Source organism: Gorilla gorilla, chromosome 11 (assembly GCF_029281585.2).
Source record: "Gorilla gorilla gorilla isolate KB3781 chromosome 11, NHGRI_mGorGor1-v2.1_pri, whole genome shotgun sequence".
NCBI classification, from domain to species: Eukaryota; Metazoa; Chordata; class Mammalia; order Primates; family Hominidae; genus Gorilla; species Gorilla gorilla.
In genome coordinates, this window is record NC_073235.2 from 85,459,896 (window position 1) to 85,474,560 (window position 14,665).

Sequence of the window (14,665 nt, forward strand, 5' to 3'; positions counted from 1 at the left end):
AGTAGGCATATTTTGTAGAGTCATACACACATATTTAACTTCTTTGACTTGAACTATACAAAATATTTTTCATACAACAGGGCCCCTAAAACAAGCCAATTATTCAATCTGGCACACAATCAAAGAAACAGAATACATGTATGAAAGATTAAAGAGCCCTCAAGAGAAATTTTGTTTATAAAACATTATCCTCTTATGTACTTGACTTTCCACCCTAATATCAAGTGAAATCAGATTTCACTTAGTGTCTTACACCTTTGTACATTAACACTTACAAAATACTTGCTACTACTAATACAAAGTTTCTCTGAAAATTTTTATCACTTACAAGTTAAAAGTGTTTGTTTTTAACATACGTGTTATGAGTTTAAGTATACTGATTTGTTTAAATTGGACCAAAAAAGGCAAATGAATTTAAAATAGATTGCCCAGGCTGGGCATGGTGGCTCACACCTGTAATCCCAACACTATGGGAGGCCAAGACAGACGGATCACTTGAGGTCAGGAGTTTGAGACCAGTTTAGCCAACATGGTGAAAACCCCATCTCTACTAAAAATACAAAAATTAGCCAAGCATGGTGGTGGGCACCTATAATCCCAACTATTCGGGAGGGTGAGGCAGGAGAAATGCTTGAACTTGGGAGGTGGAGGGTGCAGTGAGCTGAGATGATGCCACTGCACTCCAGCCTGGGTGACAGAAAAGACTCAAGTCTCAAAAAAATAAAATAAAATAAAATAAAATAGATTGCCCAAGATTAGGGGGATGACTTATTAATTAAACTACACATCAATCTCCTTAACCAAAATTAGGATGAAAGGACAAAAAAAAAAAAATTTAAAAGTAGCTCTTAAAACAGAAGACCAAGTCTTGACAAGAAAGTTGAAGAAAATCTTTGAAGGCAGAAAACAGATCAAATTGGACTATCAATATAAAAAACAAGGCAGAAATTAGTAATCCAAAACTCTGGAGATAGGAAAAAAAAATCTTTCCTAAGGAGTCTCCCAAGTCCAATCAACAGACCCAAAAATGAACCCTAAAATACGTATCAGGATAATTAATTTTACAACTGTACTTCAAGTGCTGGGTCCTCAATATTCTAGGTCCTGCACAACTCTTAGCATTGGGCTATAATCTAGAGCAGTGATTCTTAAACTTTAGCTTGCACCAGAATCACTGAGAAAGTACATTAAACAGATTGTTAAGATCCATCTGCAGAGTTTCTGTTTAGGAGGCCTTGGGTAGGGACCAAGATGCTGCATATCTAAGAAGTTCCTAGGTGTTGCTGATGTTGCTGGTCCAGGAACCACACTTTGAACTAATCCAGAACAAAGGTCCAAAGAAAGTAGACTACCTACTGAAGAAAAATCCTAGTCTGGGAAGTAGTTCCAAAAAGAGAAGTGCAGAATTTGAGGCAACTCCTAACCTCCATATTAGCTCTACTCAGGGTTCAAATACATGAAAGAAGCAAAATTCATCCCTTATTTTGGCAACTGTGGTTATCCCAAATCTGCCTTCTACATGCCCATATATTCCCCATTAGGGCAGCCTGCTTCCTGATCGACTTACCGGCTCATTACACAAACTCATGCCATCAGCATTCCCATTTAAAATAAAGACCAGCGGGAAGCAAAATCCAGAGGTCACTAATGACAGCTAACTCTACTAATTAACTCAATTATTCAGCTGTACATCCATAAGCACAAAACAACTAACAATTACCACACAACCGAGCAAGATCAAAACTCTGAAAGCTGTTTTTCTAAATAAACTATGAGACAAAGCATGATAATTTCACTTATCTTTATAGAAGAAAATATAAATACCACAAACCTGGTCAATGTAAAAAATAATATAATTAATAAAAATAGCTAAGGCCAGATAGTATGGTTAAATTTCCCCTCTTTCATACTAAAAACACACTACTCAAAGTATCAGTCCATAATGAGACTAAGTATTGGAACAGGGTATTTAGAAACTTTCATAAATATTTCACAGTGATTTTGGAGTAGAAACCTAATAATCTGTTAGACTGAATCTAGTAATAAAAACTATGAGCTTGTATTTTATGTCTTTATTACTTTGTTTTTCTGGTAATTCTAGTAATTCATTTTATTTATTTTATTAAAGGATCAATCCAAAAAATATTAAAGAAGAAAAACTAGTCCTTCACCATAGTTTGAGAAACACTGTAATAAAAAGTCAACAAATACAGTCATCTCTCAATGTAGGGGATTGGTTCCAGGACCATCAACAGATAACAAAATCTGTGGATGCTGAAGTTCCTTATATAAAATGGTGTAGTATTTACATATAACCTACACACTTCCTCCTGCATAATTTAAATCACCTCCAGATTACTTGTAATACCTAATACAATACCTACACATCACTTCATTTGCATGGACTCAATGTAATACTCATTATGCAGTAAGTTTTGCTTTTTGGACCTTTGTGAAATTTTTTCCCGTATTTTAATTGGCTGTTGACTGAATCTCTGGATGCAGAACCCCAGGATATAAAGGGCCAACTCTATTCTCTAAAGGTTAACAAATCAAGAACAAAACCTGTAAGAATGAAAAAACACAAACACTTCAAAATTATTCCCCTGTGGCAGTGAGCCTAGGGGTGAGTAGGAGGAATTTATCTATATTACAGAAATTCTCATTCTCTATTAAACCTGTGTGTCTCCATGGAATAGTACACAGCCATAAAAAAAATGAATTCATATCCTTTGCAGTAACATGGACGGAGATGGAGGTCATTATCCTTAGGAAGCTAAGGCAGGAACAGAAAACCAAATACTACATGTTCTTACTTATAAGTGGGAGCTAAACACTGAGTATACATGGGCACAAAGAAAGGAACAATAGACACCAGGGCCTACTTGAAGGTTGGGATAAAAAAAAAACGACCTATCAGGTACTATGCTTATTACCTGGGTGACAAAATAATCTGTACACCAAACCCCCATGACATGCAATTTACCTATATAACAAACCTGCACATGTACGCATGAACCTAAAAGTTTAAATAAAATCTCTTTTGAAGCTGATAAACAAACAGCTTAAAAGCAAATACAACAAGCTATTAGAAGTCATAGAAACTTGGTGGTAGATTTATGGGTGTTCACGCTACAATTATCCCAACTTTCTTGATGTTCACAATAAAACGAAGGAAAACAAACAAACAAAAAACCTTGTGTCTATTTCTCTCATAGTTTGTAAGCTTCTTAGAAGCAGAAACTAGTACTTTTATCTCCTATGCATCTAAAAAACTGCCAAACATACGAGTAATTTATTAAACTGAAGTGAATTAAAACCAAAAACTTTAAGTGAACAGATGTGACATTTAAATAATCATTAAAAGCAAAACCAAAATTTAGTTTTGAAGGTTATGTTGAAAGGCAATATAACGTAGCCCATGAGCCTTGGAGTTAGGCTGGGTTCTTATCTTCTCTTTGTCACTCACTAGCTGTGTGGCCTAAGCTTTAGATTCCCCAGCTTTAAAACACCTGGCCGGGTGCAGTGGCTCACACCTATAATCCCAGCACTGTGGGAGGCCAAGGCGGGCAGATCACCTGAGGTCAGGAGTTCGAGACCAGCCTGACCAATATGGAGAAACCCCCACCTGTACTAAAAATACAAAAATTAGCCAGGCATGGTAGCGTGTGCCTGTTGTCCCAGCTACTCGGGAGGCTGAGACACAAGAACTGCTTGAACCCAGGAGGCGGAGGTTGCAGTGAGCAGAGATTGTGCCACTGCACTCCACCCTGGGTGACAGAGCAAGACCTCATCTCAAAAAAAAAAGAAAAAAAAGAAAAAACCCACAAACAGACTATCTACTCTGATAGGATCAATATGAGGACTGAAAGAGGTAATGGACATAGATGGGTTAGCACAATGCTAAGCACAGAGGTAGTAACCATGTCACCTGCTATTTTTCTCTAAAACATAAAGCCTGGGGAGTAATCATATAACACTAACCCATTTTACTTACAGATAATCCACTTTTCCATTGCATCCAAAGAGAGGTATTCACAAGGCATCTTAAAAAGAGAATATATACATTTGCAGTTAAAAGAAATTCTAAAAAAATATTCCATACTGAGCCACTCTCCTCCCTTTCTCCTGATAACTTACTATCCAATTCTTCGCCCAAATACTACCACAACAAATTTGAAGAGCTGGATAAAAGTTTTATTACCTATACTGAAACTTGCAGTCAATAAACAACGAGAGGTGTGCCCCTTTCACATCTGCACACCCTCAAACCTCTCTTTAAAAAAATATTGTTGCTAATTATCTTTAATCTGGTAAATGACAACTTAGCAATTTCTCAAGCCTATTTCAAAGTTTACAATATTCCAAAAGATAAAATTTTAGTCAAGTTAAAAGACAATTATGTGTCTGAATACTCACTGTCTCACCAAAATCAGTAGCTATGTGTGTGTATTCTCCATATGTGTGACACCTATGTTCATAAATACAGAGAATAGACTGAAAAAAATATAATGGAATATAACAATGATTTTGTCTACTTGGTTCTACTTGGTGAGATTTGGGGTGATTTTTGTTTTTGCTTTATACTTCAAATTTTTCTACCATGATAAAGCAAAACAAACTTTTAAACTTTAAAGAAAAAAGTACTCATACTATTCACCATATTAACTTATCACCAGTTTTCATTAAGACTCTAAAGCTAAAAAATCTGAACAATATGACTTAAGTAATGAACATTTTATAATGAACTTCAACTAATAAGCTAATGCTAATTAGAAACAAACTGCAACAGCATTGCTGAACTATTATTTTTTAAAAGTCACTTTATTTTCATTCAAAAGAGAAAAATAGAACCATACAGTGTCGGACTGCGCTGGATTAAGCATTGTACTAGGTGCACTGATGAGGCTCAATAACTGGGCATTTCTCCACTGGTCAGCTGAAAGATTCCTTCGAGGATATACCATTTGAAGAGAAATTAGTGCATCTGAAAGAGACTAATTAAAATACGAAAAAAAGCTGAAGAATAATTTTCTTTCCTTTTCTGTTTACATTGCAGCTATAATTGCTGTGTGTTTCTAACTATACCATCATAAAACAACACAGCCTAATTATAGCCATGCTCCTTATAATATCTGAGTTGGGTTGTGGCTCCTCTCCTCTAGAATTTTTTTGCTAACGTTATAAAAGCTACACAGATTCTGCGTTTTTGAGCAAAAGCTTAGGTCAGAAACTCATGTTATTTTCTTAAAGGTTAAAATACGTGGCAATCTTGGGAACTTTATTCCAAAAGGGATAGACAGCCCACTGTCATCTTTTTGCCAATGCAAGTTTCCATTCTGATAGTTTCTGATAGTTCCAAAAGAAAAAGACTTCAGGGTTATATGACTAAGTGTTAATAAAACTCAACATGCTTTATATTTCTCTAAAGAATGTCTTATAAAAATAATACACTGTACCTCATCTTAATAAATTACTTAACTTCTCTTTATCAACGGGTTTGTTGATTACAGCTTAATTATCAAGGTATTTAACATTTCATCTCAACTGTTTCTTTCTTGCTTTCATAAATGTCTTTTGCTATTAATCTCTGCTTCCTAAAAATTCTGTAAAGAGTGATTCTTTTTTTTTTTTTTTTGAGACGGAGTCTTGCTCTTTTGCCCAAGCTGGAGTGCAGTGGTGCGATCTCAGCTCACTGCAAGCTCCGCCTCCCAGGTTCACGCCATTCTCCTGCCTCAGCCTCCGGAGTAGCTGGAACTACAGGCGCCCGCCACCACGCAGCTAATTTTTGTATTTTTAGTAGAGTCGGGGTTTCACCGTGTTAGCCAGGATGGTCTCGATCTCCTGACCTCCCGATCCGCCTGCGTCGGCCTCCCAAAGTGTTGGGATTACAGGTGTGAGCCACCACGCCTGGCTGTAAGAGTGATTCTTTAATCTGACTGCACACAGAATGCCAGAGAAGTCTGTTCTGAATACAGAATACAGGGCTCTAACTGAAATTTAGTGAACCTGAACCTCTGGAAACAGAACCCCACAATCTAACATTTTATTAAGCTACACAAAGTGATTCTGACATAGCCAACTAAGAATGTTTTAAAAATTAAATAATGTAATTTTTTAAATCCTGGGAAATTTGGGAGGTTGTATGTTATGGGAATTTACCACTTCCTCTAGATTTTCTGGTTTGTGTGTACAGAGATGTTCCTAGTAGTCTCTGATAATCTTTTGTATTTCTGTGGGATTGGTTGTGATATTACCTTTCTCATTTGATTGTGGTTATTTGCATCTTCTCTCTTTTTTCCTTGTTAATCTAGCTAAGAGTCTGTCAACCTTATTAGCAATCCTTTCAAAAAACTAACTTTTTGTTTCACTGATCCTTTGTATGGTTTTTGGGTCTCAATTTCATTTAGCTCTGCTGTGATTTTGCTTATTTATTTTCATTGCAGGCTTTAGGTTTAGTTCATCCTTCTTTTTCTAGTTCTTGTAAGTGCAAGGTTAGGTTATTAATTTGAGCTATTTTTATCATCATTTTAGTGCCATAAACTTTCCTCTTAACACTGCTTTTGCCACATTCCAGAGGTTTCAGTATGTTGTATCGCTATTTTCATTTGTTTCAAAGAATTTTTTTTATTTCTGCCTTAATTTCATTATTTACCCAAGTCATTCAGGATAAAATTGTTTAGTTTCCAAGTATTTGTGTGGATTTGAGAACTCCTCTTGGTATTGACTTCTATTTTTACTCCAGTATGGTCTGAGAAGATGCTTGGCATGATTTTAATTTATTGAGATTTGCTTTATGAAACCAGGAATAAACAGAAATCCTGAACAGACCAATAATGAGTAATCAAATTGAATCAGTAATAAAATACCTACCAACCAGAAAAAGCCACAGGCCACATAGATTCACAGCTGAACTCTACCAGACATACAATCCTATTGAAACTATTTCAAAAAGTTGAGGGGGAGGGGCTCCTCCTTATCATTCTATGAGTCCAATATCATCCTGGTACCAAAATCTCGCAAAAATACAACAACAAAAAAAGAAAACTACAGGCCAATATTCCTGATGAACATAGACACAAAAATCCTCAACAAAATACTCACAAACCAAATCCAGCAGGACATGAAAAAGTTAATTCACCATGATTAAGTGGGCTTTATTCCTGGGATGCAAGGTTGGTTCAACATAAGCAAATCAATAAATGTGATTAACCACATAAACAAAAATTTTTAAAACACCATATGATCATCTCAATAGATGCAGAAAAAGCATTCGATAAAATCCAATATCCCTTCACGATAAAACGTTCAACTAACTAGGCATCAAAGGAACACACCTCAAAATAAGCAGTGCCATCTATGACAAACCCATAGCCAATATACGGAATGGGCAAAAGCTAGAAGCTTTCCCGTAAGAACTGGAACAAGACAAGGGTGTCTATACTCCTACCATGTCTGTACTCCTACCACTTCTATTCAACATAGTACTGAAAGTCCTAGCCAGAGCAATCAAGCAAGAGAAAGAAATAAAAGGCATCCAAATAGAAAAAAAGGAAGTCAAAGTATCTCTTTTCATTGACAATATAATTCTATACCTAGAAAACTAAATGACTTCGGCAAAGTCTCAGGATACAAAAATCGACATACAAAAATTAGCAGTATTTCTATACACTAATAACATTCAAGCTGAGGGCTCAAGAATAAAATCCTGGCCGGGCACGGTGGCTCACACCTATAATCTCAGCACTTTGGGAGGCCAAGATGGGCTGATTACCTGAGGTCTGGAATTTGAGACAAGCCTGGTCAACATGATGAAACCCCCTCTCTACTAAAAATACAAAAATTAGCTGGGCGTGGTGTCAGGCACCTGTAATCCCAGCTACTGAGGGGGCAAAGGCAGGAGAATTGCTTGAACCCAGGAGGTGGGGGTTGCGGTGAGCCAAGAGCCAAGATGGCACCACTGCACTCCAGCCTGGGTGACAGAGTAAGACTCCAACAAAAAAAAAAAAAAAAAAAAAAAGGAAGGAAGGAAGGGCAAGCAATCCCACTTACTAATAGCCACAAAAAAAAAAAAAAAACTAGGAATACACCTATACACCTAACCAAGGAGGTGAAACCTCTCTAAGAGAAGAGCTAGAAAACGGTGCTGAAAGAAATCACAGATAACACAAATAAATGGAAAAGCATTCTATGCTCATGGGCTGGAGGAATCAATATCATTAAAATGACAATAATGCCCAAAGCAGTTTAAAGATTCAGCACTACTCCAATCAAATTACTGTCATCTTTCACAGAGTTAGAAAAATCTATTCTAAAATATATATGGAACCAAAAAACAGCCTGAACAGCAAAGGCAAAATAAAGAGACAACTTACAGAATGGGAGAAAATAATTGCAAACTATGTACCCAACATAGGACTAATATCCAGAATCTATACGGAATTTAAATCAACAAGAAAAAATCAAACCACCCCACTAAAATGTGGGCAAAGAACGTCAATAAACACTTCTCAAAAGAATACATATAACCACCCAACAAACATATGAAAAAATGCTCAACATCACTTATCATCAGAGAGATGCAAATCAAAACCACTGGTAAAATGGGATACCATCTTACACCAGTCAGAATGGCAATTATTAAAAAGTCAAAAAAATAACAGATGTTGGCAAGGCTACTGGAGAAAAGGAAATGCTTATACACTGTTGGTGGTAATGCAAATTAATTCAAACCCTGTGGAAAGCAGTTTGATGACTTCTGAAAGAACCAAAAATAGAATTACCATTCAACCCAGCAATTTCATTACTGGGTAGATGCTCAAAGGAAAATAAACTGTTCTACCAAAAACACACTTGCACTCGTATGTTCACTGCAGCTCTATACACAATAGCAAAGACATGGAATCAATCCAGGTGCCCATCAACACTGGACTGGATAAAGAGAGTGTGGTATATATGCACCACGGAACACTATGCAGCCATAAAAAGGAACAAAATCATGTCTTTCTGCAGCAACATGGATGGAACTGGAGGCCATTATCAAAAGAGATTTAATGCAGAAACGGAAAACCAAATACTGATTGTACTCACTAATAAGGGGAAGCTAAGCATTGGGTACACATGGACACAAAGAAACAACGGACACTGGGGACTCCAAAAGTGGGAAGGAGGGGGATAAGAACTGAAAAACTACCTATTGGGTACCATGTTCACTACTTTGGCAACGGGATCATTAGAAGCCCACACCCAGCATCACACAATATACTCATTTAACAAACCTGAATATGTACCCCATGAATCTAAACAAGAAACAGGAAAACAAACCCTGGCAAATAAACAATAGTGTTTTATCAAAATTCTAAGGTGTCATGGAATATTAGAAAAAAATCAAGATTGGAAAATAAGTGGTCTAAATTCAAATGAATTATCCTATGTAATTATCAATAACCTACTATATACTGAATATATTAATGTGCTAATGCCTATATAGAACTTAAAAAGCCGAGAGCCTAGCTTGGAATTTTCAAGAGCCTGTCAAGGAAATTTTCAACACCTAAGAGTGGAGAAAGAACCAAATCTAAAATAGCTAAATAAAAACAAGACCATACATGATTAGGGAAAAATCCTAAATGGATCCAGAGAGAAAAGAGGAGAGGAATAGAAAAGACAGTTCCGGGTGGGGAAAAACCACTACTGATATTAGAGATAGGAGATGACCATGATATGTGCAGCATTTTGAGGAATTCTGATACTTCCATCTAAAATGCTGATTTTTTTTAAATTTCAAAACTGATGCCATCTACTAACTTCTTGCAAACTAATGATTCAACCAATTCCATGACAGAAAACCTATATAAATTTGTGTATAATGTAGCTATGCAAATCTGGAAAGAATTCTTCAGAATTTTCATGGGAGTAAAAAAATTCAAAGAAAATTATTGGTGTTAACTGTATGTCAAGAAAAAAGCACAGTGGCCAGGCGCAGTGGCTCATGCCTGTAATCCTAGCACTTCGGGAAGCTGAGATGGGTGGATTGCCTGAGCTCAGGAGTTCGAGACCAGCCTGGGAAATATGGCGAAGCCCTGTCACTACTAAAAATACAAAAAAATTAGCCAGGCGTGGTAGTGCATGCCTGTAATCCCAGCTACTCTCGAGGCAGGGGCAGGAGAATCACGAGCCCGGGAGGCGGAAGCTCCAGTGAGCTGAGATTGCACCACTGCATTCCGGCTGGGGCGACAGAGCGAGACGCTGTCTCAAAGAAAGAAAAAAGCACAGACTTACACAAGGTAAATAGTTTAACTTTTATGATTCAAAGAGAACAACGTAGACCAAGATTCTAGTATCCTGGGCTTCAGTTCTAGTTTTGCCACTATTGTTACCAAATGACTTACCTTGTCATGATACTGCTCCAGCCCTTAATCCTTAGCTATAAATAATGAGACTGGATGAGATACCTATGAATTTCCTTGAAGTGTTCAGACACTACCATTCTGTGAATCAGCCCTTCTGCAGAGAATCCATAATGACAAGACTACTTACAACCAAAATTATTTCATTAAGAACTATTTTTAATATCTCTTAAAAGATAGTCATTTCAAATTATTTTCATAAAACCCGTCATTTTTTAAGAGACTATAATAAAGTTAAAATTTATCAAACACTGTACTTTTTAATGAAGTAATTCATTTCTCATAAGAACCATATGAAATAAGTGCTATTATTATTCCATTTTTACTGATAAGAAAACTGAGGTATCGTGAGGTTAGTTAAGTAACTCGACAAATATTATACTATAATTTGCAGAATTGCTATTAAAACCCATTAGTGTGAGAACAGACCCTCTCAAATACCATATGGTAAATCCTATTGTTTAGTGCTATATTAAAATCTAAAAAACTATAATGAAATCAATCAATATATTCTTGAGTCTCTATACACTATTCTGAATCTCATTAATTAGTTCCCTGTCTATAATTAGATAAAAGCACACATAACTATTACTTATATCCCATTATAGTATTTTTCAAAAACAAGATTATCCCTTTATCCAACCATCCATCCTCATGCTATGTTATATGCCCATTCTCTCATATGCCTAACAACTGCCTCTTACCTTGCTATGGGGTACAAATTCTTCCATCATCTTCTTTAAAGGGTTTTCATAATCCACAATCATCTGGCCAAGGCGTGGGTATTCTCTGTCACTTAAAACAGACATATCAAATTTCAATGAGTTGTAATCCATCAAACTGAGCATTTTAGAAAGACTTTTATAATGCAAATCTACCTTGCTCCATGAGTCATTTCATGGGCATAGTTGTATAATCCAATGATTGCCTTCCTTTCTTCAATTCGAGACAGCAGTATCATTAGTGTTGTATAGGTTATAATTAAATCTAAGTAGTTCTTTGTTAAATCAAAGTTTACAGTCTAGGAGAAAAAAAAATCAAGTTCAACTACTTCCTATTTCTTAAAATTTTAAACACACACAAAATCTTCATAGAAGCTATTGAGAGCTAATAATTTTCTGTATTTATTTTATCCCCATGCTAAAATGCTAATTCCTTTCACTAAAAGCACATCTAAAATTTGACAGTTACAGATAACAGTTCTGTGTCTGACACAATTTTATGGATGAAAGAAAAAGAGCTTGTGATCACTATATTCAAACTGGTAACACTTCAAAAGAATAAAAGCCAGAATAATAAGGAACACTGGTGCCAATCTCACGAAAGAGGAAAACAATTATTCTTTTTAAAGTCCACCATTAAGTAAATGGAGACAATTTTCACTTTGACTTCTTGTATCTAAAAATTATCATACTAAGAAAGAGTCCATCAAGTATGCCTTTTACAGAGAAAAGATTATCCACTTAACTTTTCAAAATTGGGCCTATTAAATAAAATACTAAAGTTAACGTGTATTTCCCAATATGTACAAGACTTATACTCAGTGACAATCAAAACAAATAAAAAGAATACACACTTTACTTTTTAAAAAAGCTATAAAACGAGCCAAATTAATAATGCTAAAACTTTATATGCTAGTTACATAATCTAGCTAAAGAAAAGCAAGTGGTCCCCTGAGCTCTTCTGGAAACAGAATAATTGGACATTTTTCTGAAAATGATACTTACAATATCAAAGAAGACTTGGCAAACATCAATAGTATTCAGCAATTCACAAACATGGTCCTGAAAAGAAATACTTATTTTAATGTTTTATCTGTATAAATCTGTTTAAATTCAGAAAACACAAACAAATAAGGTATGTTTTAAACTTCGGTTCTGGAAGAATTTCAATTTTATTATTTACAAGTGACACAGCAATTCACACAATTAATAAACTTTTGAAACTACTTCTGAAATGTTAAATATTATATATTAAAATACATACCTTAAATTCCATAACATCTACAAATGTGAAGTAATATAATGCCAGATTTTTCAGAATCTCTGATTTTTCTTTCTGTAGTTGTGCAAGCTGTTGCTGTAAAAACAAAATTAGAATGCATTGCTCATAGAGAACAAAAGTATTTAATTTTACTACAAACTATCTTCTTTTATGACTGCTATATGGAAGCACAAGCTTTCAGAATATTTCTAGATGATTACGGCTTTTTAAAAAACCAAAGTACTCGAGACAGCAACTGCTAATAGTGATCAGCAACTGACAGTGTGAGGCTATAAAACAAATCAAAGCATATTAGTACCAAATTGCGCTACTATTAAGGAAAATCTGAAAGTGTTAGGAAAAAAAGTATCAAATGAACTCTTAAAAAATTAAAAACAAGTCATGAGCATGATCACATTACTAGAAGTGGGAGAAAAGAAGGTGAAAAACATTACAACTCACACTACAAAAAAACAATATGCCATATAAATTTGGAACTTACCAAAAAGAACATCCAGGTAAAGCCACGTTACGCATGCAAAATAAAATGTAGATACAAACATAAAATACGGTAACGGTTCCCTGACCAGATCCACAAAACACAATAATATATTAAACAAAAGCAAAAACCACAACAACAAAAAAGAAATGAGAAAGAAGCAAAACTAGAGTTAAGACATGAAAGAGGGAAATGTGAAAGACAAATAGTATTTTAATCAACTGTATAATTAAATTTACAAAAGTCCCAATTTTTCTTTTAAAATCAACTATTGATATAATTTCTAAAAGAATCTAGCTATTTTTAATGCCCTGTAAGATTCTCAGAATTCCAATAAATGATCTAGAACCTTGACACTCTTGAGTGTACTTTACTGAATAGCCACTCCCACATCATTCAGGAGCTTGTTAGAAAAGCAGAATCTCAGGCCTACCTCAGATCTACTGAATCTGAATCTGCCTTTTAACAAGATACCCAGGTGTTGTAAACACACATTAAATGTGTGAGAAGTTTATTCAGAACATGAGAAAACTGGAAAATATAAGTGGCTCAAAATAGCAGATTTGCTATCAAAGCCCATACAATGCTGAGGCCTCCATATAGTTCTGAATTACGCTCAGGAACATTAGGGGGAAGATGCATCCATACATAATTGTACTGAACCACTATGATAAGTCAGAAAATTTACAGCAGTGAGCCTAACATCAGAGGAATATATATATATATATTTTTAACTACGAAAAGCCTATTTAAAACAGCAAGCAAAAAAAAAAAAAAAAAACAGCAAGCACAGCAGTCTGGTAGACCCTACTATTATAGGGTAAACCACCCTAAATATTGCACTCCCTGAAGACATTTAAAGAAGTAATTCTATCTAGAAAATATTCACACTCAAGCCTGTAATCCCAGCACTTTGGAAGGCCAAGATGGGTGGATCACCTGAGGTCAGCAGTTCGAGACCAGCCTGACCAACATGGTGAAACCCTGTCTCTACTAAAAATATAAAAATTAGCTGGGCGTGGTGGCGCATGCCTGTAATCCCAGCTATTCAGGAGGCTGAGACAGGAGAATTGCTTGAACTAGGGAGGAGGAGGCTGCAGTAAGCCTAGATCGAGCCACTGCACTCCAGCCTGGGTGACAGAGATGAGACTCCATCTCAAAAAAAAAAAAAAAAAAAAAAAAATTCACAAATGAAATATTTCATTACTACCCCTAAATACCAGACAAATTAAGATATATACTTGTAGTGACTATTTTTAGCTTCATCTGAGAGTAGCTCTGTTTTGCACAACATAATCTGTTTCAGAACGATTCCATGTTTATATGCATATTTTAATCATTACTACTCCAAAAACATCAAGTGAATACTTATTACCTTATTCGACAACATTAAACATTTAGAATTGGTGTCTTAGTCCTTTTTCCTGCTTTTCAGTACTTTAAACTTGAGTTTCAAAATACAACAGGTGAAAGTACATTCATAATAGTAAGATATGAAGGGTATAATTTGGTTTACATTGGGCTTAATAATCCCAATTTATTTTAGTTGCCCTAGTGTAATTTTACTAATTGTGTCCCCTTTCCTTCCAACTTCAGTGTCCTAGTCTGAACAATAAATAATACGGTCACCATCTTACTATGAGCCTTAAATGGTCTTAAATACAAACCTCATTTTCCATATTAAGAACCTAAGACCTACGGAGCTTAAAAAAACCTTCTTAAAGTTACAACTACTTAATGACAGAGCCAAGATTGGAAATCTCATCTCTTTACT

General features: G+C 35.4%; 1 protein-coding gene across 2 annotated transcripts in view; it reads right to left on the reverse strand.

Moving 5' to 3' along the window:
• Positions 1–14,665, reverse strand: part of NCKAP1 (NCK associated protein 1) — a 113,257-nt gene that overhangs the window by 65,534 nt on the left and 33,058 nt on the right. For both annotated transcript variants that reach the window (XM_004032918.5, XM_004032919.5), the window contains 6 exons: positions 12,396–12,488; positions 12,137–12,193; positions 11,288–11,430; positions 11,114–11,204; positions 4,860–4,997; positions 3,998–4,046 (listed from right to left, as the gene is read on the reverse strand). In XM_004032918.5, coding sequence (XP_004032966.1) covers positions 3,998–4,046; positions 4,860–4,997; positions 11,114–11,204; positions 11,288–11,430; positions 12,137–12,193; positions 12,396–12,488 — 571 coding nt within the window. The remainder of the gene's footprint in view (positions 1–3,997; positions 4,047–4,859; positions 4,998–11,113; positions 11,205–11,287; positions 11,431–12,136; positions 12,194–12,395; positions 12,489–14,665) is intronic.